At 43.4% G+C, this 22,916-nt stretch overlaps 1 protein-coding gene across 1 annotated transcript; it reads left to right on the forward strand.

Annotated features, from left to right (window-relative positions):
• The first annotated feature begins 8,774 nt into the window (after positions 1-8,774).
• On the forward strand, positions 8,775-22,059 carry NCR3LG1 (natural killer cell cytotoxicity receptor 3 ligand 1). Its single transcript, XM_005896775.2, has 5 exons — positions 8,775-9,422; positions 10,826-11,173; positions 18,698-19,024; positions 20,574-20,667; positions 21,416-22,059. Exons 1-5 carry the CDS (start codon positions 9,323-9,325, stop codon positions 21,669-21,671), a joined length of 1,125 nt encoding a protein of 374 aa, XP_005896837.2. The 5' UTR covers positions 8,775-9,322; the 3' UTR covers positions 21,672-22,059.
• The last annotated feature ends 857 nt before the right edge of the window (positions 22,060-22,916 follow it).

Below are 22,916 nucleotides of genomic sequence, written 5' to 3' on the forward strand. Positions count from 1 at the left end.
CTAAATTCAAGAACAGTGACAAAGAATCTCTGATTATGGGGTAGTGGAAAGTTCTGGGGTCTGGGTGTTAGGACTTTGGCTCTGTCATTCTCCAACTGTATGTTTTTTTCCCCCCTCCTAGAGTCTTGAGAAAAAACTCTAAAGTTTAGATTGTGAGATTTTATTAATTTTACTAAAATTTCCCAACTTTTCCACTTGAAATCATTTCAGCTTTGCAAAAAACTTGCAAAAATAGTATATGCCCTTCACCTAGCTTCCTCAAATGTTAACACCTTAAACAGAGTTAGTAAAATCAGGAAGTCAACATTAATATAATTTTATTAACTAATCTTTAAATTTTGCCAATTATCCCACTAATACACTTTTGCTAGGCTAAAGAGCCAATTCAGGATCATACATTGCAGTTAGTTGTATATATGGGTGTGTTTGTTAACTTTGAAAAAAAAAAAAGCCTATCCAAAAAAGTTGCAACAATAGGTCAGCTAATTCTAGAATGCCTTTCCCCTAGATATATCAGTTGTTAGCAGCATGCCACATTTGCCATCAAGCTCTCTCTTTCTCTACAATTCTGATTTTTTACTGAAGCATTTCAGAAGTTTCCGACACTATGATCCTTTACCCTAAATCTGTAAATTAGCATCTCCTAAGAACAAGGACATTCTTTTATAATAACCATCTTTCCAGTTCAGTTAAGTCGCTCAGGCATGTCGGACTCTTTGTGACCCCATGAATCGCAGCATGCCAGGCCTCCCTGTCCATCACCAACTCCTGGAGTTCACTCAAATTCACGTCCATCAAGTCGGTGATGCCATCCAGCCATCTCATCCTCTGTCATCCCCTTTTCCTCCTGTCCCCAATCACTCCCAGCATCAGAGTCTTTTCCAATGAGTCAGCTCTTCACATGAGGTGGCCAAAGTACTGGAGTTTCAGCTTTAGCATCATTCCTTCCAAAGAACATCCAGGACTGATCTTCTTGCACTCCAAGGGACTCTCAAGAATCTTCTCCAACACCACAGTTCAAAAGCATCAATTCTTCGGCACTCAGCTTTCTTCACAGTCCAACTCTCACATCCATACATGACTACTGGAAAAACCATAGCCTTGACTAGACGGACCTTTGTTGGTAAAGTAATGTCTCTGCTTTTGAATATGCTATCTAGGTTGGTCATAACTTTGCTTCCAAGGTGTAAGCGTCTTTTAATTTCACGGCTGCAATCACCATCTGCAGTGATTTTGGAGCCCAGAAAAATAAAGTCTGACACTGTTTCCACTGTTTCCCCATCTATTTCCCATGAAGTGATGGGACCAGATGCCATGATCTTAGTTTTCTGAATGTTGAGCTTTAAGCCAACTTTTTCACTGTCCTCTTTCACTTTCATCAAGAGGCTTTTGAGTTCCTCTTCACTTTCTGCCATAAGGGTGGTGTCATCTGTATATCTGAGGTTATTGATATTTCTCCCAGCAATCTTGATTCCAGCTTGTGCTTCTTCCAGCATAGTGTTTCTCATGATGTATTCTGCATATAAGTTAAATAAGCAGGGTGACAATATACAGCCTTGACGTAGTCCTTTTCCTATTTGGAACCAGTCTGTTGTTCCATGTCCAGTTCTAACTGTTACTTCCTGACCTGCATATAGGTTTCTCAAGAGGCAGGTTCAGGTGGTCTGGTATTCCCATCTCTTTCAGAATTTCACCATCTTTTAGAAGTGGTCAAATTATCATCTTATTCAAATTCAGGAAATTTCCTGTGGACAAAGAATGTGGTCTGCCACTTCTGTAAATAAAGAATGTTGCATCACCACCATCATCAGCCTTCATGGCTGCCCTCTGTGCAGGTGTGCAGCCCGAGGGGAACTCAGGAAGGAGATAAACAGGAAACCAGCCTTAGCGAGTTGAGGTGCTTATCAAAGGCTTGATTTCAATGAGCCCAGACTCTTGAATCTTTCCATACATAGAAAAGCACTAAATTCATTACTTGAGATATATGGTTTTCTTTAGTTAATGGGAATCTTTTGCTATTCCAAGAGGCTCTTTCCTGGGCTTTAGTCCTCAGTAAGACCACTGAATAAAACACAATTCTCAATTTTTTGATTATGTATTTTTTTTCAGTTGACATTACAAAGTATTGCTCTAATATCTGGTCCATACTCAGATTTCACCAACTGTTTCAATACTGTCCTTCATGGTCAATTTTTTTTTTTTTTTTGGTAATCTAGGATTTAATCCAGAATCAAGCTTTGCATTTACTTCTCACATCTCTTTCATTTCCCTTAATCTAAAATAGCTCTTCAACCTTTCTTTGTCTTTCATGATGTTGACACTTTTGAAAAGTACAGGCCAGTTATTTTATAGAATGGCCCTCAGCTTGCATTTGTCTAGACCATTATTTCTCAAAGTATGTTCTGTGACTGATGCTGTCTATACACCAGTGTCACCCAACAATGATGGGTAAACATAGAAACTGAAATTTGTTGTGCCTTTGAAAATAATTTTACATTTGTTTTATAGTAAAAATTGGAGGCTTAATTTTTATGTCTTTTGATTTCATTTTTCTCAGAATTCCTTTTTATTGTATTTTACAAAATATCAGTCCTCAATAGGTTGGATATTCTATCTTGTTTTTTTAAACTTTTTCTTTTATGTTGGAGTATAGCCAATTAACAATGTTGTGATAGTTTCATGTGTCATCAAAGGGACTCAGTTATATATATATACATATACATGTATCTTTCTCCCACATACTCCTTCCCATTCAGCCTATCACATAACACTGAGCAGAGTTCCCTGTGCTATATTGTAGGTCCTTGTTGGTTATCCATTTTAAATATAGCAGTGTGTACTTCTTGATCCCAAATTCCCTAACCATCCCTTCTTCCCCCCATCCTTCACCCCTGCAACCATTAAGTTCATTTTCTAAGTCTATGAGTCTGTTTCTGTTTTGTAAATAAGTTCATTTGTATCATTTTTTTTTAAGATTCTGCATATAAGGGATGTTATACAATATTTTAGATTGAATTTTTTTTTTTACAAAGGTCCTTTGTCTCAGTTATTTTGACAAGCAGTGTCTGGAATAGCCTTTTGAGGCTAAGGACTATGTTTTAGTCACCTGAATCCATTACATTCAGACCATACCTGTCAGAGTTCAGTGAATGGTTGCCTGTGGGGTGACTTAAAATGACCATTCCTTTATTGCAGAAGTTTTTCTTATGCTGAGTTCAAATCTGTCTCTCCATAAATTCTACATAGGGACTTTACTTCTGCCTGCAAAAACATCATATAACATGTCTATGCATATCCTTAGATGTCAGCTTTTCTAAGACTTAAAAAACTGAGACACATCGTAAAGCCTCAGTCTACTTCAAGCAAAAGTAACTCCATTTCTTTTACCATTTGTAGTGATTAGGATTAAATTCTGCTGAAAATAAGAACACCTCAAATAAGAATGACTTACTGACTTTGTTTCTTATGTTCTGCAAGTTCCGGGGTGTCATCCTAGGTCTGGTAGGGCAGTTTCACAAATTATGAGGGACCCAGCAGCCCTCTATTTTGCTATCACATTGTCCCCAGTGCGTGACTTCTATGCTGTGGTCTAAGATGTCTGCTTGTGCTCTAGCTATTACATCTCTATTCCTTCCAGCAGACAGATGAAAGGGTAAAGAGCATATCCCTCCCTTTAAGGATATTTCCCCAAAATAACACAAAACACTTCAATTTATTGCACTCCTCTCACACGCTAGTAAAATAATGCTCAAAATTCTCCAAGCCAGGCTTCAGCAATACGTGAACCGTGAACGTCCAGATGTTCAAGCTGGTTTTAGAAAAGGCAGAGGAACCAGAGACCAAATTGCCAACATCCACTAGATCATGGAAAAAGCAAGAGAGTTCCAGAAAAACATCTATTTCTGCTTTATTAACTGTGCCAGAGCCTTTGGCTGGGTGGATCATAATAAACTGTGGAAAATTCTGAAAGAGATGGGAATACCAGACCACCTGACCTGCCTCTTGAGAAACCTGTATGCAGGTCAGGAAGCAATAGTTAGAACTGGACATGGAACAACAGACTGGTTCCAAATAGGAAAAGGAGTACATCAAGGCTGTATATTGTCACCCTGTTTATTTAACTTATATGCAGAGTACATCAAGAGAAATGCTGGGCTGGATGAAGCACAAGCTGGAATCAAGATTGCTGGGAGAAATATCAATAACCTCAGATATGCAGATGACACCACCCTTATGGCAGAAAGTAAAGAAGAACTAAAGAGTCTCTTGATGAAAGAGGAGAGTGAAAAAGTTGGTTTAAAACTCAACATTCAGAAAACTAACATCATGGCATCTGGTCCCATCACTTCATGGCAAATAGATGGGGCAAACAATGGAAACAGTGAGAGACTTTAAATTTTGGGGCTCCAAAATCACTGCAGATGGTGACTGCAGCCATGAAATTAAAAGACGCTTACTCCTTGGAAGAAAACATCATATAACATCAACTCCTTGGAAGAAAAGCTATGACCACCTAGACAGCATATTGAAAAGCAGAGACATTACTTTGCCAACAAAGGTCCATCTAGTCAAAGCTATGGTTTTTCCAGTAGTCACTATGGATATGAGAGTTGGACTATAAAGAAAGTTGAGCGCCGAAGAATTGATGCTTTTGAACTGTGGTGTTGGAGAAGACTCTTGAGAGTCCCTTGGACTGCAACGAGACCAAACCAGTCAATCCTAAAGGAAATCAGTCCTGAATATTCATTGGAAGGACTGATGCTGAAGCTGAAACTCCAATACTTTGGCCACTTGATGTGAAGAACTGACTCATTGGAAAAGACCCTGATACTGGAAAAGACTGAAGGCAGAAGGAGAAGGAGATGACAGAGGATTAGATAGTTGGATGGCATCACCGACTCAATGGGCATGACTTTGAGCAAGCTCCGGGAGTTAGTGATGGACAGGGAAGCCTGGCAAGATGTAGTCAATGGGGTCCCAACGAGTCGGACATGACTGAGCAACCGAACTGAACTGAACTGAACTTCCACTTATATTACTTGGGTCAGAACTTTGTCATATGGCCACACTGTGCTCCAAGAGAGGCTTGGAAACACAGTCTTTTATTTTGGTGATCCCAGTACTCAGGAGAAAAAATTGGTGACTTTTTTAATGAAGAAGGAGAAAATAGTTGACTGACAAATAGCAGTCTCTGCCATTTTGTCCTCATATGCATGTCTCTTCTTCAGTGTTTTTATTTCTCGTTGGATGTTTTCATGAATTTAAATATGATTCCAAGTTGTATGTGACTTCCAAAAACACATTGGACAGGATTTGTCTTATATAAATGGCCTCAATATTAACCAGCATTTGAGGACCATGTCTCAACATGAGATGTCTAAGAATGTAAGCTCATTTCTTTTATTTATTCATGGTAGAACTAATTTATTTATTTATGATAAAACAATAACTTTATTACTAGTAAAGGCTAGATTTATGAGAAACTGAGATTTATTACAATAAACTCCAGAATTATATACAGCCTTATACATCCCATTCCTGGAGAAGGAAATGGCAACCCACTCCAGTATTCTTGCCTGGAGAATCTCATGGACGGAGGAGCCTGGTGGGCTATAGTCCACGGGGTCGCAAAGAGTCGGACACAACTGAGTGAGTGACTTGACTTTATACATCCCATTACAAGCTGTGCTGGACTACCACATAAGAGACAAATCTTTGCGAAAATGGTCCTGCTTGGAGCAGCAGAGAGAACAAGTTCTCCCAGTGGGAACCTGGTTTCAGAGAGAGAAAGTGGGAGAAAAAGAGGCCAGGCTATGTGAGTCAGTGATCAGAAAACCCTTCAGGAATGCTGAGTGAGGCAAATCTTAGCTGTCAAGAGGAGTTGGGGATGGGCAGTCTCTGTTTTGTCAAAGGGCTCTGAATAAAGTCATTCTCCCTTTTCTTTTCATAATCAATGGATCCTTGCATAGTAGAATATGCCTTATTCTTTTATTTTTATTGGAATATATGTTTTTACCATGTTAAACTCATTTGTTTCAGAAACATTTGTGAAGCGTCTGCTGTGTGCTTTGGGGTTGAATGAAAGACTAGCAAACATATTACAAGATATGTTTTCTTGTGTGTTTGCAGGAATTCAAAATATGTGAAATTGGAAAAGATGATAACATAAGTAGACTTATTTAATGTAAATTTGATTAATCTTTAAATGTTAATAAAAATGGTGAAAGCTGCCAATTTTACTCTGCTTACTTTTTCAGGCAATTTCTCAAATTTTCTACAGGATGATATGTATATGTCACAACTGTGTGCATTCTTTTGGGCAGGTATAGGGATTTATCATACATTTCCACAGAGGATGTTATTTAATCATGTCAGTAATACCAGAATCAAGATTGTTGGGAGGAATAGCAACCTCAGATATGCAGATATGCCACTCTAATGGCAAGAAGTAAAGAGGAACTTAAGAGCCTCTTGATGAGGGTGAAAGAGGAGAGTGAAAAAGCTGACTTAAAACTCAACATTGCAGGCGGTGGTCCTAAGATGGTGGAGGAATAGGAAGGGGAGACCACTTTCTCCCCAACAAATTCATTGAAAGTTCATTTGAACGCTGACCAAATACCACAAAACAAGTTCTGGACGCTGGCGGAGGACACCAGGCACCCAGAAAGGGAGCCCATTGTCTTCGAAAGGAGGTAGGACAAAATATAAAAGATAAAAACAGAGACAAAAGAGTTAGGGATGGAGCCCTATCCCGGGGAGGGAGTTGTAAAAGAGGAGAAGTTTCCAAACACCAGGACACCCTCTCACAGGCGGGTCTGCGGGGAGTTTTGGAAGCTCAGAGGGCATCAGAACCAGGAGGAAAAAATAAATAAATAAAACCCACAGATTACATGCTTAACTGCAACTCCCAGCGGAGAAGTAGCACAGACGCGCTCGTGTCCGCCACCAGCTAGCAGGGGCTGAACAGGGAGGTTCAGGCTGCGTTGCTTAGAGTAAGGAGCAGGCCTGAATGCGAGGGCAATCTGAGGGAGCTAACATGAGATAGCAACCCAAACCATGGGATAGCCAGAGAGGAAAAAAAAAAAAAAAAGGAAAGAGAGAGAGAGAGAGAACTTTCCCGTGTAAAGCTCTAACATAAGGTACTGCCAGGCCAGCTCACAGAACAAAGGACTGAGCAAATACCAGAGGAGAGTTAGCCGGCTGCGGACAGGCCCATCCCCCACCAGAGGCAGAGAGGCAGGTGGGCAATAGCCAGAGCCGGAAGGCAAGGGGTAAACTCAGCCCCAGAGATGGCATCCCCTACCAAACTGTGAGCAGGCTCCCAGTTGCTAACCAAGTCTTCCTGTTGACATTGGCCAGGAGGGTCGCAGCCAGAGATCTGCTCCCCAGAGGAGACACACCTGAGACAGCGTTACCGCTGCGCACCCAGGAAACCCGTGGCTGGGACCGGGGAGGTGATAAGATGCACTGCACCTGGGGAGAGCGCACCTCGCCGAGCACCTGGTCGCCTGAGCTGCTTGTATCTGAGAAGGGCACAAAACGCAGGCCCAACTGAGTCTGTGCCTTGGTGGAGCACCTGAGAACCTGAACCGGAGCGGCGTAGACCTGGGAAGTGCATGCAGCCCAGGGCCCACCTCAGACAGTTCCCTGGCAGAGCAACCTGGAGCCTGAGCAGTGTAGACCAGGAAAGCACACATGCTTCTGACACACGCCGTGAGTGGGGGCAAACCCAGTGTGGCCCAGACACTGCAAGGACTCCCCACAGGTGCAGTGTTCCTCCCTCCTTGCAGCACAATTGAACAAGTGAGCCTAAATAAATGACCACCTTCACCGCCTTGTGTCAAGGCGGAAGTTAGATACTTAGAGACTTTCAAACAGAGGGAGCCAAAATAAACAAAGAGCGAACAGCTTTGGAAGTGACAGGTACAACAGATTAAAACCCTGTAGTTAGCACCGGCTACTTTGGCCACCTCATGCGAAGAGTTGACTCATTGGAAAAGACCCTGATGCTGGGAGGGATTGGGGGTAGGAGGAGAAGGGGATGATAGAGGATGAGATAGCTGGATGGCATCACCGACTCGATAGACTTGAGTTTGGGTAGACTCCGGGAGTTGGTGATGGACAGGGAGGCCTGGCATGCTGCGATTCATGGGGTCGCAGAGAGTCGGACAGGACTGAGCGAGTGAACTGAACACTGGAAGGGACCTACAGACCTTGAGAAGAAGTATAAGCTGGAACAAGGAACTATCTGAAACTGAACAAGGACATTCTTTTATAATAACCATTTTTTCAGTTCAGTCACTCAGTCGTGTCCGACTCTTGGCGACCCCATGAATCGCAGCATGCCAGGCCTCCCTGTCCATCACCAACTCCCGGAGTTCACTCAAACTCATGCCCATCGAGTTGGTGATGCCATCCAGCCATCTCATCCTCTGTCGTCCTCTTTTCCTCCTGCCCCCAATCACTCCCAGCATCAAAATCTTTTCCAGTGAGTCAACTCTTAGCATGAGGTGGCCAAAGTACTGGAGTTTCAGCTTTAGCATCATTCCTTCCAAAGAATACCCAGGGCTGATCTCCTTTAGAATGGACTGAACTGACACCACACTACCCTCAACAACTCCAGAGAAATTCCTAGATATATTATACTATTATCATTTTTTAAGTTCTTTATTACCCCTTTAATTTTCATTTTTAAAACCTACTATTACCTTAAAAAAAGGACCCTATTTTTAAAGCAAATTTCATATATATATTCTTTTATAACTTTTGCGATTTTTTTTTAAATATTGTATTTTTGAGAATCTAAGCTCTACTCTAGATTTTTAATCTTGCTTTTTGGTATTTGTTATCAATTCTGTACCTTTAAGAATCAAATCTTCAGTTCCAATTATTACTTAGGAGTGTGATTACTGGCTTGATTGCTCTCACCCCCTGTGACTCTCCGTCCGTGCGCGCATCCCTCCGCCCCGCCCTGCTTCCGCTCGGCCGCCCCGCCGCTCGCCGCCCGTCAACCCCGCGCTGGGAGGTGGGGATTGCCTGTTCCCTGGTCCGCGGCTCCCAGCCCAGCCCATTTCCCCGCGCAGCTGGCGGAGGTGCGACTGAGCAGGCGCTCGGTGAAACTTTTCCTTCTTCGTGAACGGAGTGACCAAGACGACTTCGCAGAGTTCTGCAGAAGGGGCCCAGAGACCTTAGTTAAATACGCCTATAGTTCGGTCTGGACGCGAGAGAATACACTTTCTACCCACTTCTTAGGCGCTGCTCACTCTTAAGAAGAAGGAACAAAGAGGAAGTTCGAGGCCGCCGGTAAAGCTAGGCTACTGCAATGGCGAAGAGGGCGGCTGGCCGCGTGCGGTGGGACCCCGTGTGGCTGCTCCGCGTTCTGATGTCGGTGTTGGTGCTGGAGCGCTTCCAGCTCATCGCAGGTAGGATGAGGGAGAGAAGGAGGGAGGGAGGAGGGGTAGCGGTCGCTAGGCCTTGAGATCGCAGTCGGCTGGGTTTAGTTCAATTCAGTCGCTCAGTCGTGTCCGATTCTTTGCGACCCCATGAATCGCAGCACGCCAGGCCTCCTGCCCATCATCAACTCCCGGAGTTCAGTCAAACTCATGTCCATCGAGTCGGTGATGCCATCCAGCCATCTCATCCTCTGTTGTCCCCTTCTCCTCTGCCCCCAATCCCTCCCAGCATGGGAGTCTTTTCCAATGAGTCAACTCTTCGCATGAGGTGGCCAAAGTATTGGAGTTTCAGCTTCAGCATCAGTCCTTCCAATGAACACCCAGGACTGATCTCCCTTAGGATGGACTGGTTGGATCTCCTTGCAGTCCAAGGGACTCTCAAGAGTCTTCTCCAACACCACAGTTCAAAAGCATCAATTCTTCGGCGCTCAGCTTTCTTCACAGTCCAACTCTCACATCCATACATGACCACTGGAAAAACCATAGCCTAGACTAGACGGACCTTTGTTGGCAAAGTAGTATCTCTGCTTTTCAATATAGGGGCGCGAATAACCCCGAGGTAGCTTTCGGAAAATGCTGATTGATTTATTGAACAATTACATACTGAATCCCTGCTTTGTGCAGAGTCGCCTCGTGTAGGAGCCTGAGAACAAGTGTTTCCTCAAGTTTGTGCTCTGGTGTTCTGTAAACTTCTTTATCCCTTGCATCATGCTAGTTGCTAGAACTGAGGGAAAAAATAAAAAATGTGAAATGAGATTACTCCGGGACTTTCCTGGTTGTCCAGTGGTTGAGACTCCACTTGCACTGCAGGAGGCGGGGGTTCAATTTCTGTTGGGAGGGAACTAAGATCCCGCATGCCACCCTTGGTGGCCAAAAACAAAAAACACTCAACGGAAACCTCTTCAACAGGGGCGAAGGAATTGGGCCATGGATCATACTAGCTGAGAGTCCCTTAAATTCCCTTTAAAAAGAAAAGGAAATAGACTCCACCTGTGTATCTTGACTTCACTAAAGTCTTTACTGAGAGTGCATGGGTGTCACCGAAAGTGGGCTCCACCTGTTGGTCCCTCAAAAGCCAGTGAAGAGGCCAGGTTGGTGGAAAGGAAACTGCTTTATTTTGGATATTGGTGGATTGGCTGGATGGATGGGGTTGGGGTGGGGTTGGTTGGGGGAAGGAAAGAACAAAGTTCAAGGATTTTATATGGATTAATGAGGGGCCATGAACTAAGGGGTTTTGTATCTGAGGATCCCCCCCCCAGACCTGCCCCCACCCCCAAAAAGGGGAAGATGTTTCCAATCACATGATTGTGTTTTAGAGTACCAGGACTATGTTTCTTTCAAGGGTCTTCCATAACCTTCTCTTGTTGCCACAGGTTTACTGCAAGTGGAGATGGCAGGGAGGACTCAGATGGTTTTCTTGAATGAAAATGTAACTATCTTTTGCAAGATCCATGATTCTCCACACCTGGACATCAAAAGTATGGGTATCACGTGGTTTCAGAAGACTGGAAAGTCTGAAACCTACACCAAACTGTTTCAGTATTTCGGAAACTACAGGGAGACATCCCAACGTGGAGCCTGGGTGTCTCTACGGAGTCTGCAGAAGGGAGATGCCTCATTGCAGCTGCCTCGTGTGCAGCTGGAGGATGCAGGGGAGTACCGCTGTGAGCTGGTGGTTACTCCTCAGAAGGCCCAGGGGAGTGTCTGGCTGGAGGTTGTAGGTGAGTGCCTGAGGGCAGTGCCCTGTGGTTCTTATGATGATGGGGCTTGCAGTGGAGATGTGGATGGGCTGAGTGGAGCAGAGGTTTAGAGCATGGGCCTAGGAGTCAAATAGAACATAGGTTTGAGTCCAGGACTTCCATGGACTTCTTAACAACTTTGGGCAAGTTTTTAATCACGCTGAAACTCTAAACAGATGTAACAGTATTTTTTCTAAGAGAATTGATTGTAGAGAAGTGGCTCAGAAAAATGCAGGTAAGATAGCTAGTGAGAAGTTGTTGTACAGCACAGGGAGCTCAGCTCGGTGTTCTGAGATGCCCTAGAAGGGTGGAATGGGCGGGTGGGATGAAGGGGCTCAAGAGGGAGGGAATATATGTATACATAGAGCTGATTCACACTGTTATACAGCAGAAATTAACACAACATTGTAAAGCAATTATACTCCAATTAAAAACTTTTTTTAAATGCAGGTAAAATGCTCAGAATAGAGCTTGGTCCATTTAAAGTAGCAGTAAAAGATATTCACAGTAATTAGATAATTTCCCTGGTATGTCTATAGTTAGCCTTCACTGAAGAGATACCTCTGAAAGGTATCTGGGGAAGGAGAGAGATTGCACTCTGTTTCCATGGGTCTGAATCCTATTCTGTCTGACTTTGCTGCTTTCAAACTGAGTGATTGGTCAGCCATTTAATATCTTTGCCTGTGAATTTTCCCACTTAAAATAAGGTGACAAGTCTTACCTGCTGAGGTGTTCCGAGGATTACATAAGATCATGTATGAAAATGCTCGGCCAGTGCTGTTTTAAAACAGCAGGTGCTCAGTCAAGACTTAACAACAGCAACGTTCTTCCCTAAACACCTTTTTGAACTCCTCTGTCTGCTATTATAAGTAGGTTGGATTCTCTGTGGATGGGCTTGGGGCTACCACAACAAAACACCACTGACTGGGTGGCTTATACAACAGAAATTAATTTTCGTACAATTTTGGAGTCTAGATGTCTGAGATCAAGGTGACAGCAGGGTTGATTTCTTCTGAGGCCTCTTTCTTTGGCTTGTAGCTGGTTGTCTTTTTCCTGTGCTTGCGTATCCTAATCTTCTATAAAGACATGAGTCAGATTAGGGCTCAACCTAATGATCTCTTTTAACTTATCAACAACCTTAGTAAAAACCCTATCTCTCAGCTTTTGCTTGTCTGTAAAGCTTTTGATTTCTCCTTCATATTTGAATGTGATCCTTGCTGGGTACAGTAATCTGGGTTGTAGGTTTTTCTCTTTCATCACTTTAAGTTTGTCCTGCCATTCCCTTCTAGCCTGAAGAGTTTCTGTTGAAAGATCAGCTGTTATCCTTATGGGAATCCCCTTGTGTGTTATTTGTTGCTTTTCCCTTGCTGCTTTTAATATTTGCTCTTTGCATTTGATCTTTGTTAATTTGATTAATATGTGTCTTGGGGTGTTTCACCTTGGCTTTATCCTGTTTGGGACTCTCTGGGTTTCTTGGACTTGGATGGCTATTTCCTTCCTCATTTTAGGGAAGCTTTCAACTATTACCTCCTCAAGTATTTTCTCTTGGCCTTTTCTTTTTGTCTTCTTCTGGGACTCCTATGATTTGAATGTTGGGGCATTTAACATTGTCCCAGAGGTCTCTCAGGTTGTCCTCATTTCTTTTAATTCTTTTTTTCCACTCTGCTTCATTTATTTCCACCATTCTATCTTCCACCTCACTTATCCTATCTTCTGCCTCAGTTATTCTGTTGGTTTCCTCCAGAGTGCTTTTGATCTCAGTTATTGCATTATTCATTATTGATTGACTCTTTTTTATTTCTTCTAGGTCTTTGTTAAACTTTTCTTGCATCTTCAAATCCTTGTCTCCAGTCTATTTATCTGTAACTCCATTTTGTTTTTGAGATTTTGGATCATCTTTACTATCATTATTCTGAATTCTTTTTCAGGTGGACCCCCATCTCCTCCTCTTTTGTTTGGTTTGCTGAGCATTTATGATGTTCCTTTACCTGCTGAATATTTCTCTGCCTTTTCATCTTGTTTAGATTGCTGTGTTTGGGGTGGCCTTTCTGTATGCCGGAAGTCTGTGGTTCCTCTCTATTGTGGAGGATCCTCCCTGAGGGTGCGTTGAACGAGTGGCTTGTCAAGGTTTCCTTGTTAGGGAAGCTTGCGTCAGTGTTCTGGTGGGTAGAGCTGGATCTCTTCTCTCTGGAGTGCAGCGAAGTTTCCAGTAGTGAGTTTTGAGGTGTCTATGGGTTTGGTTGACTTTGGGCCGCCTGTTTTTTTGTGCTCAGGGTTATTTTCCTGCTTTGTTGGAGAATTTGCTTGTTATGTCTCGCTCTGAAACTTGTTGGCTCTAGGTTGGAGCTTGGTTTCAGGTAGGTATGGAGGCTTTTGGATGAGCTCTTGTCGATTGATGTTCCCTGGAGTCAGGAGTTTTCTGGTGTTCTCAAGTTTTGGATTTAAGCCTCCTGCCTCTGACTTGCAATCTTATTCTTACAGTAGCCTCAAAACTTCTCCATCCATACGGCACTGATGATAAAACATCTAGGTTAATGGTGAGAAGATTCTCCATAGTGGGGGACACCCAGAGAGGTTCACAGAGTTACATGAAGAAGAGAAGAGGGAGGAGGGAGATAGAGGTGACTAGGAGGAGAAGCTGCTGCTGCTGCTAAGTTGCTTCAGTCGTGTCCGACTCTGTGCGACCCCATAGACGGCAGCCCACCAGGCTCCCCTGTCCCTGGGATTCTCCAGGCAAGAACACTGGAGTGGGTTGCCATTTCCTTTTCCAATGCATGAAACTGAAAGGTGAAAGTGAAGTTGCTCAGTCGTGTCCGACTCTTAGCTACCCCATGGACTGCAGCCCACCAGGCTCCTCCGCCCATGGAATCTTCCAGGCAAGAGTACTGGGGTGGGGTGCCATTCGGGGTATCAAAAGGAGAGAGAGCAATTTAGACAGTAATCAATTCCCTATTTGCTCTCCACAGTCTGGAACACTCAGAGAGATTCACAGAGTTACACAGAGAAGAGAAGAGGGAGGAAGGAGACAGAGGTGACCAGGAGGAGAGGAGGGGGAGTCAAAAGGAGAGAGACCAATCTAGCCTGTGATCAGTTCCCTAAGTGTTCTCCACAGCCCGAAACACCCAAAGAGATTCACAGAGTTAAGTAGAGAAGAGAAAGGGGAGGGAAGAGATAGAGGTGACCTGGGGAGGAAAAGGAGAGTCAAAAGGGGAGAGAGCAATCAAGCCAGTAATCACACGCCTAAGTAAAAATGGGAACTGAAGATTAGATTCTTAAAGGTACAAAATTGGTAACAAATACCAAAAAGCAAATATTAAAAATCTAGAGTAGAGGTTAGACTCTCAAAAATACAATATTAAAAATACAAAACAAAATCACAAAAATTATAAAAAATATATATATGAAATTTGCCTTAAAATAGGGTCTTTTTTTTTGCAAGGTAATAGTAGATTATAAAAATGACAATTAAAGGAGTAATAAAGAACTTAAAAATAAAAAAATTAAAAAATGATAATAGTAAAATATATCTAGGAATTTCTCTGGAGCTGTTGAGGGCAGTGTGGGGTCAGTTCAGTTTCAGATAGTTCCTTGTTTCAGCTTATACTTCTCAAGGTCTATAGGCCCCTTCCAATACTTAGTCAATGCTAACTACAGGGTTTTAATCTGTTAAACCTGTCATTTCTGAAGCGGTTCCCTCTTTGTTTATTTTGGCTTCCTCTGTTTGCAAGTCTCTTCAGTGTCTAGTTTCTGCCCTGACACAAAGGGGCAAAGACGGTCACTTGTTCAGTTGTGCTGTGGGGAGGGAGGAACACTGCAAACAAATATCACTGGCGTGTGTGGGGAGTGCTCGAAGTGTATGGACCACACTGGGTTTGCCCCGGCTCACAGCGCTTGTGCTTATATGACCCAGCAATCCCACTGCTGTGCATGCACACTGAGGAAACCAGAATTGAAAGAGGCATGTGTACCCCAATGTTGATCACAGCACTGTTTACAATAGCCAGGACATGGAAGCAACCTAGATGCCCATCGGCAGACAAATGGATAAGAAAGCTGTGGTACATATACACAATGGAATATTACTCAGCTATTAAAAAGAATGCATTCCTCAGCTATTAAAAAGAATGAGGTGGATGAAACGAGCCTATTATACAGAGTGAAGTAAGTCAGAAAGAAAAACACCAATACAGTATATTAACGCATATATATTGGAATTTAGAAAGATGGTAACAATGACCCTATATGCGAGACATCAAAAGAGACACAGAAGTAAAGAACAGACTTTTGGGCTCTGGGAGAAGGTGAGGGTGGGATGATTTGAGAGAATAGCATTGAAACATGTATATTACCACATGTGAAATAGATCGCCAGTCCAGATTTGATGCATGAGACAGGGTGCTCAGGGCCAGTGCACTGGGATGACCCTGAGGGATGGGATGGGGAGGGAGGTGGGAGGGGGTTTAGGATGGGGAACACATGTACATCCATGGCTGATTCATGTCATTGTATGGCAAAAACCACTACAATACTGTAAAGTAATTAGCCTCCAATTAAATTAATTTAAAAAAACTCTATCTGTAAATATAGTCACAGTCTGAGGGAATTAGTTTAAGAGTTCAACATATGAATTTGGGAGGGGGTACAATTCAGTATAACTGGGGGGCAGTATCTGTGAGCTCTCCACAATTTCACTGAAGACTTGTACATATCAATTTTGGAGGTAGGGATGTATATTAGAATTCCTCTGCAACTGATAGCCTAAAAAGTTTTTTTTTTCTTTCAAAAATTAAATAAATAAATAGACTTTATTTTTTAGAAGAGGATTAGATTTATGGAGAAATTGCAAAGACAGTACAGAGTTCCCATATTACTCTTGCCTCCACACCCCACTCGCCCTATTAAATCTTGCATTTATGCTATATTTTTATAATTATGAACCAATATTGATACATTATTATTTATTAAAGTCCATAGTTTATTCACTTGTAGCTCAGTCGGTAAAGAATCTACCTGCAATGTGGGAGACCTGGGTTGGATCCCTGGGTCGGGAAGATCCCCTGGAGAAGGAAATGGCAACCCACTCCAGTATCCTTGCCTGGAAAATCTCATGGACACAGGAGCCTGGTGGGCTGCAGTCCATGGGATTGGAAAGAGTAGGGCAGGACTGAGTGACTAACACTTACATAGTTTATTCAGATTTCTTTAGTTTTTTCCTCCTGATAATTTTCTTTGCTCTGAAGGCTACTATTTTTTCAAAAAGAGTTTTATTTAATTATTTGTTTTTGGCTGTGCTTGGTCTTCATCGCTCCACGGACTTTTCTCTAGTTGTGACAAATAGGGGATGCCTCTCATTGCAGTGGCCTCTCATTGTGGAGCATGGGCTCTAGGTTACATGTGCTTAATCGTTATTTAAAAGTCCCTATCTGGTAATTCCAAAATCTGTGTCATTCCAGAGTTTGGGTCTGATGCTTGCTTTGTCTTTTCATACTTTTTGGCATGCCTTGTAATTTTTTGTTGAAAACCAGATATTCCATATCAGATAGTAGGAACTGAGGTGAATAGGCTTTTGGTATGAGGATCTGCATTTCTTTGGCTAGGAGTTGCATTCTGTTTAATGTTAATGCTGTGCCTGTAGATGCCAGAGACTTCGATTCCTTCTGGTGTCTTCCTCCCACCCCCCGCCTTATTTTCCTTGAGTTTCCTCATGAACTCCTTCTGAAATAGAACCTACGTTTAACAGCTCTCTCAGTTGTAATCTACTGTTATCATTCTGGGGCTCTGTTGATGTAGTGGTAAGTTGTCATAGAGGGGAAGCTGTTTATAATTTTCTGATTAAATCTCATTCTTTGAGTTGCCTGAGCCGCTAGACTGTCTCACCTTCACAAGTGTTCCTAGGTGAGACAGGAAGGCTAAGAGGGGGCTGGAGCCGCTAAACATCACTATCCCAGGTCAGATAAGACTTTGGCAAATTCTTTTCCCTTGAGAGCATCCTTTATTGTGGAGAATGCACTGGGTATGTGTGTGTGTGTGTATATATATTTAATTTGTATTTAATTACTTAGTTTTGACTGCTCTGGGTCTTTGTTGCTGTGCACCGGCATTCCCTAGTTGCAGCAGGTAGGCACTACTCTCAGGCTGTGGTGTGTGGGCTTCTTCTTACGGTGGCTTCTCTTGTTGCGGAGCACAGGCTCTAGGGTGCACAGGCTTCGCTGGTTGTGGCACATGGGCTTAGTTGCTCTGCAGCATGTGGAATCTTCACAGACCAGGGATCAAGCCCGTGTCCCCTACATTGGCCGGTGGATTCTTAACCCCTGGACCACCAGGGAGTCCTGGGTATATTTTGAAATAGTTATAATAGTTATTTTTCTTCTCTTCCCTGCTCAAAACAGGAGGGGATTTTTCTTGGATCTTCACAGTGAGAGCCTGGTGGGATTCTTGGAGGAACAACTCATGAAAGTGTGTGGCCCCCTCTAAGGCTGGGCCTCTAGGAGTCTTTTACTCTCAACCTAGTCCACACTTATCCTTTAGCAATTTGTCAGAGTTAGTGCTTACGTATGTCAACCAGTTTATTGCTCTAGTACCTTCTGCTTAAGGTTTTATGATCTTGGCCGTGATTCTCTCAATCTGCCTGTGTGTGTCTATGGTTTACAGGGTGGTGGCTTGCCCTGTCACCTCAATTCTTTGATGAATCTAAAGAAAACTGTGGATTTTCAATTTGTTCAGTTCAGCTTTATTTCCTGTTCCAAGGATAGAAATGATGACTTTCAAGATCTTTACATGTGAGAGGGGAAGCCAGAGGTCAGTAGTGCTTTTAAGAAGGCGGCTTATTTTCCTTTCTCAAAAATGTAGCCAACCCAGGGCAGATATAGCAGTGCTCTGATCATCTGGGACCCAAGATCCTTTATCTTGTCACTTTTCTGTCTTCAACCTGCATTTCTGCTTTGTGTTTAGAAACGGCTTCTCTGTCCCCAGCCATGACATACTATTCCAGCCATTCTGTAGAAAGAAGGAAGTGGAGGGGGAGAGACACTGTTCTTTTCTTTAAGATACCCTTGTTATTTCAGGATCCTTCTTAGAAGTTGCTCTCACCACTTCTGATTACAATCAAACTTTCAGACCTTAATTCACATGACTACACCCAGCTGCAGAGGAGGGAGGGAGAAGCAGCTTTAACTTGGAGGTGTCATGGAAGAATGGAGACTGGCAGCAGTTAGCAGTCTCTGCTAATTCCAAGTGTTTATTCCAAGAGTTTCCTCAGATTCCCAAAGGTATCTATGACACAGAGGGGCTTAAGAAACTCTGCTTTATAAAGCTGCCTGAGATTCAGGGTCACAGCATATCAATACCCCACTGGCACTGGGACCAACGTACCCAGAACACTTAGTCTAAGCAGAATACCATTCAGTTTACTTCGCTTTCCTGAAGGCTTGCCATGGGTCTGACATTTGAGCTGATAATAAGCAAATCTCTACCTACCCTCAAAGAATGATTTCTCTCCCCTGGCAGCTCAGCCAGTCAGCAACTTGTCTGAACAAGTCATGGTGAGAGATAACAAGGACAGACATATTTTGTGTACATCAAGTGGGTTCTACCCAGAGCATATCAACATCACATGGAAAAAGTGGACCCAGAATGATCGCCACTTCAGGGAATTTTCCAAGAACATCACCATTGACCACATAGTCAGGAATGAGGATGGTACATTTAATATCACTAGCCACCTAAGGCTGAAGCCATCTCTGGAAGACAATGGGACCATCTATCAGTGTGTGGTATGGCATGTATCCTTGCCCACAATCCAGAGTTTGGACTTTCAGTTGATTCTACATCCAGGTAAGCATCTTCCTGGACATTTCCCTTATTCTTCATTTTGAGGGGAGTATCATATAAACTTTGGTTATATAGGGAAGGGGAGAAAAATTGGTCTGATTTAGATCAGCCCCAGAGTCAGCAGTCCAGATTAGGTCCCTAAGCCAGGACAGATGGTCTAATAGGTGACCTGGCTTCTATGGTCATGGCTCTGGTCCTAGGTGGGGATGATCCTGTTGGTCCAATGCATCTGCATAGAGCTGAGAGAGGTCATGAAGGCAGAGGCTGACTGGTGGCCCTGAGGGATGTGGTCTGGGTGTGCCAGATGGGGCTTGAGATGATCCTGAAGGGAGAGAGAAATTGTTCTTGGAAGTAAAGACCAGGGATTGTGTGGGTGGTGTGTACACAGATGTGTTTAGGGTATCTCAGAAACAGGGGAATATGAAATTGAAATATGCTTTGTGTGTTTGGTATCAGGGATTTGTCTGGGCTGGGTGATATGTATATATCTTGTTGTATATTGTTGGTGCTTACCATTGTTGGTGGTTAGTCGCTAAGTTGTATCCAACTCTTTTGTGACCCCATGCACTGTAACTCGCCAGGTTCTTCTGTCCATGGGACTTGTAGGTAAGAATATGGAAGTAGATTGGCAGGCAGATTCTTTACCATCACCAGTCACCAGGTAAGCCCTCTTAGTCCAAATGGACTGCTGTAACAAATTGCCACAGACTAGGTGGCTTATAAGTGCCTCCTCAGGTGGTAGAGTGGTAAAGAATCCGCCTGCCAATGAAGGAGATGCGGGTTCAATCCCTGGGTTGGGAAGATCCCCTGGAGAAGGAAATGGCAACCCACTTCAGTATTTTTACCTGGGAAATCCCATGGACCAGAAGAGCCTGATAGGCTACAGTGCATGGGATCGCAGAGAGTCAGCCATGACTGAGTGGCTGAGCGTGCACGCACACGCATGCGGGTGGCTTATAAGCAACAGAACTTCATTTCTCACAGTTCTAGAGGCTGGAGTCCCAAGATTAGTGGCCAGCATGGTTGGGTGAGAGCCCTTTTGCAGGTTTCAGACTTCTCATGCTGTCCTCACAAGGTGGAAGGGTGAGCGATCTCTCAAGGCCCTCCTTTATAGGGCACTCATCTCACTCCTGAGTGCCCCACCCTCACGACCTAATCACCTCCCCAAAGCCCTGTCTCCTAATGCTGTCATACTGGGCATTAAGATTTCAGCATTCAGATTTTGAGGGGAGAGTGACATTCAGTCTATAGCAGTATACAGGTGATACAGGATGGTATAATGCTATGGAAGCTTTAAACATGTGCACAGCATGTGCATATTGTATGTGGTGTTTGATATTGCTGTATTTCTGATAAGTGCTAAACAGGCTGTTTGACGTCTGGAGGTGTAAGTGATAGGATGGAGGAGGGCAAAGACATGTGGCAGAAGGTTGGTGGTATCATCCCTGACAGAAGATGACATACAACCACACCAATCCTAGAAGCAGTCATGTGATCTCTTTGGCCCCTGCCAATAGGCTTCCTCTTAATGTTTTCTTCCTTCTTTCTGCAGAATCTGAGAAGAAAACTGACTGGCTCTCTATTGGAATGATTGTAGTAATCATCATTGGACTGATCATACTTTTATATATTTTTCTTAAGACAAGGTAAGGGGCTCTAAAGCAAAGTTTAGCCTTGTGTTTTGGAGTACGCTCTGGGAGTTCAGAATTCATGGCCAGTGCGTGGTGTTGGAGAGCTCTCAGGATTGATGCTGGGGTGTTCTAAGTATATTTATGATATATGGCTTTTTTTGATGTGTTGGGGAGGCACTGTCTCATCTGGTCTCCATGTAGTGGCCTGGGACTCTGGGAAGACGTGCTGTAAGGCCCTTCTGCCTCCTCCTGATGAATCGGCTCACTGTGAATCAAGCCTGACCTCGTTGTTCACACCAGGCCCGTGAATGATATATGAGCTGCAGCACTGCTGTCGCATACAGAGTCCTTGGCTCAGAGAGGGGATTTCCTTCCCTACCATTTGTGCACATTTTGTTAATAACTCAATGGGATAACTTACCACCCAAATTATACTGGTTTAACCAAGAATTTCCAACCCCAGTGAGGGTGTTGCCAATCTAAAACATGTTTCCAAACATGTTATTCCCTATGGTCCAAATAGCAAATAAAACAACTCAAACTGTTGTCGAGGCCAGTTTAAATGCATTAGTTAAATGCTTTTGGGTAATAAAACTGCCCCCAATTATTTACAGGCCTGCTGATGCAGAATCTGTGCAATAACTAGTATATCTCATTATAAATGCTTTTGGAAAAGCAGACCAATCCATTCATCAAGAAAAAAGGCTGTTTGTCTAAAGTTGGCCAACTGATTCATAGGACTTACTCTCCTGATTTAACCTAGGTCAGTAAAATGCTGGAAATGGTGCCTGCTGAAGAGAGTCTGCGCTCATGTTGTCCAACTCTTCATGACATTATGGTCTGTAGTCTGCCAGGCTCCTCTGTCCATGGTATTTTCCAAGCAAGAACACTGGAATAGGTTGCCATTTCCTTCTCCAGGGGCTTTTCCCAACCCAGAGATCGAACCGAAGTCTCCTGCATTCCAGGTGGATTCTTTACTGCTTGAGCCACTGGGGAAGCTGGAGGATGAGAGACTGTAAACAGAGACTTCTGGAGGATAAGGGACCCTCGAAGCTGGAACTGGATCAGATGACCGCTTCCTCAACGCATCAGCAAGTCTAGCTAAGATCATCAGTGCCAACAGAACTGACTCTTGAGTGCATGAGACTTATTTTTCAAAGCCACTTAGCCACCATGTTCCAGCTATGGCATCTCTGGCATCTGCTGTAGTTTCAAGCTTGCTTGAAAGCTAATGGCATGCTATCCCTCATTATCCCTTCTTCCTCCCTTCACAGATAGCAGACCTGTGTCAAAGTTTTAGTCAGATCTGTACTTATTTCCCTGAATTTATTTATCCTGATTTTATTTATCAGGATAATGTACTAATTTATCCTGTATTTATAAGTGTACTGATTATAAATAAATGTAGTGATTATAAATAAATGTACTGATTTATCCTGTATTTATTTATCTTCTCTTCCCCAGTAACAGTGGCATAGTGAGAAAAACTGGAATTGGTCAAGTGAAGTCAGAGTGCGTAGAAGCAGGGTTCTGTAATGAATTGTGCAGTTGCATATGCACTTTGTATCACTGCTTCAGCTATTGGCATCAATGCCTGGAAGGACCTAAGGACAGGGGAAAGACAGAAGTTTACACTCCTGTACCCAAGGTGGCCAGTGTAGGTGGCCTGCCTTTCACATCACTCCAGAGTGGAAATAGAGTAGAGTGTAGGTAGATGAAGATATACGATGCCCCAGGCAGGTGGACCTGGCAGCGAGGATGCCAATTGTAGGGAAAGAGCAATTGGTGGTGGCAGTAGTCAGGCTTTCTCTTGTTCCACGGTTTCTCACTCTTACACGTTTGGTAAATAATAATATGTAAGAGCTGAGATCATTTATAGCACTATGCATACATGTCACGACGTACTTCTTGGCCACAGGCTGTTTTTATTCTGCAAGTATATATAAGCTCCGCCTGAAAAGCCCTGGAGGCTGCATTAAGGCTACATTACAGCTATGTTAAAGTTATGTTATGGCTGCTGTCATGGGTGCTGTGCCAGTCAGGAGAGAATAAATGTGTCTGCAGTTCCTATGGCTCCTTGCATCTCCTTCCAGCCTCTTGGTTCACGCCTCACCTACCCTGGGTTCAGCAAACAGTGCATACAATGAGATACGCAAGACAGCTGGTATAGTCAGCAGGATACAGTGAGACACCAATACTCTAGGTTCTAATGCAACAAGCCCACCCTCTGGAACCCAGTTCTGACTCTAATCCCATCGTTTGGT

This window comes from Bos mutus, chromosome 15, assembly GCF_027580195.1.
Source record: "Bos mutus isolate GX-2022 chromosome 15, NWIPB_WYAK_1.1, whole genome shotgun sequence".
Taxonomy (NCBI): Eukaryota; Metazoa; Chordata; class Mammalia; order Artiodactyla; family Bovidae; genus Bos; species Bos mutus.

Bases quoted from the DNA above. Each gene is read 5' to 3' on its own strand.
- NCR3LG1 (XM_005896775.2), top strand. From the start codon at position 9,323: ATGGCGAAGAGGGCGGCTGGCCGCGTGCGGTGGGACCCCGTGTGGCTG. The intron at 11,174-18,697 runs GTGAGTGCCTGA...CTCCCCTGGCAG, and splicing joins TGTCTGGCTGGAGGTTGTAG to CTCAGCCAGTCAGCAACTTG. The intron at 19,025-20,573 runs GTAAGCATCTTC...TTCTTTCTGCAG, and splicing joins TCAGTTGATTCTACATCCAG to AATCTGAGAAGAAAACTGAC.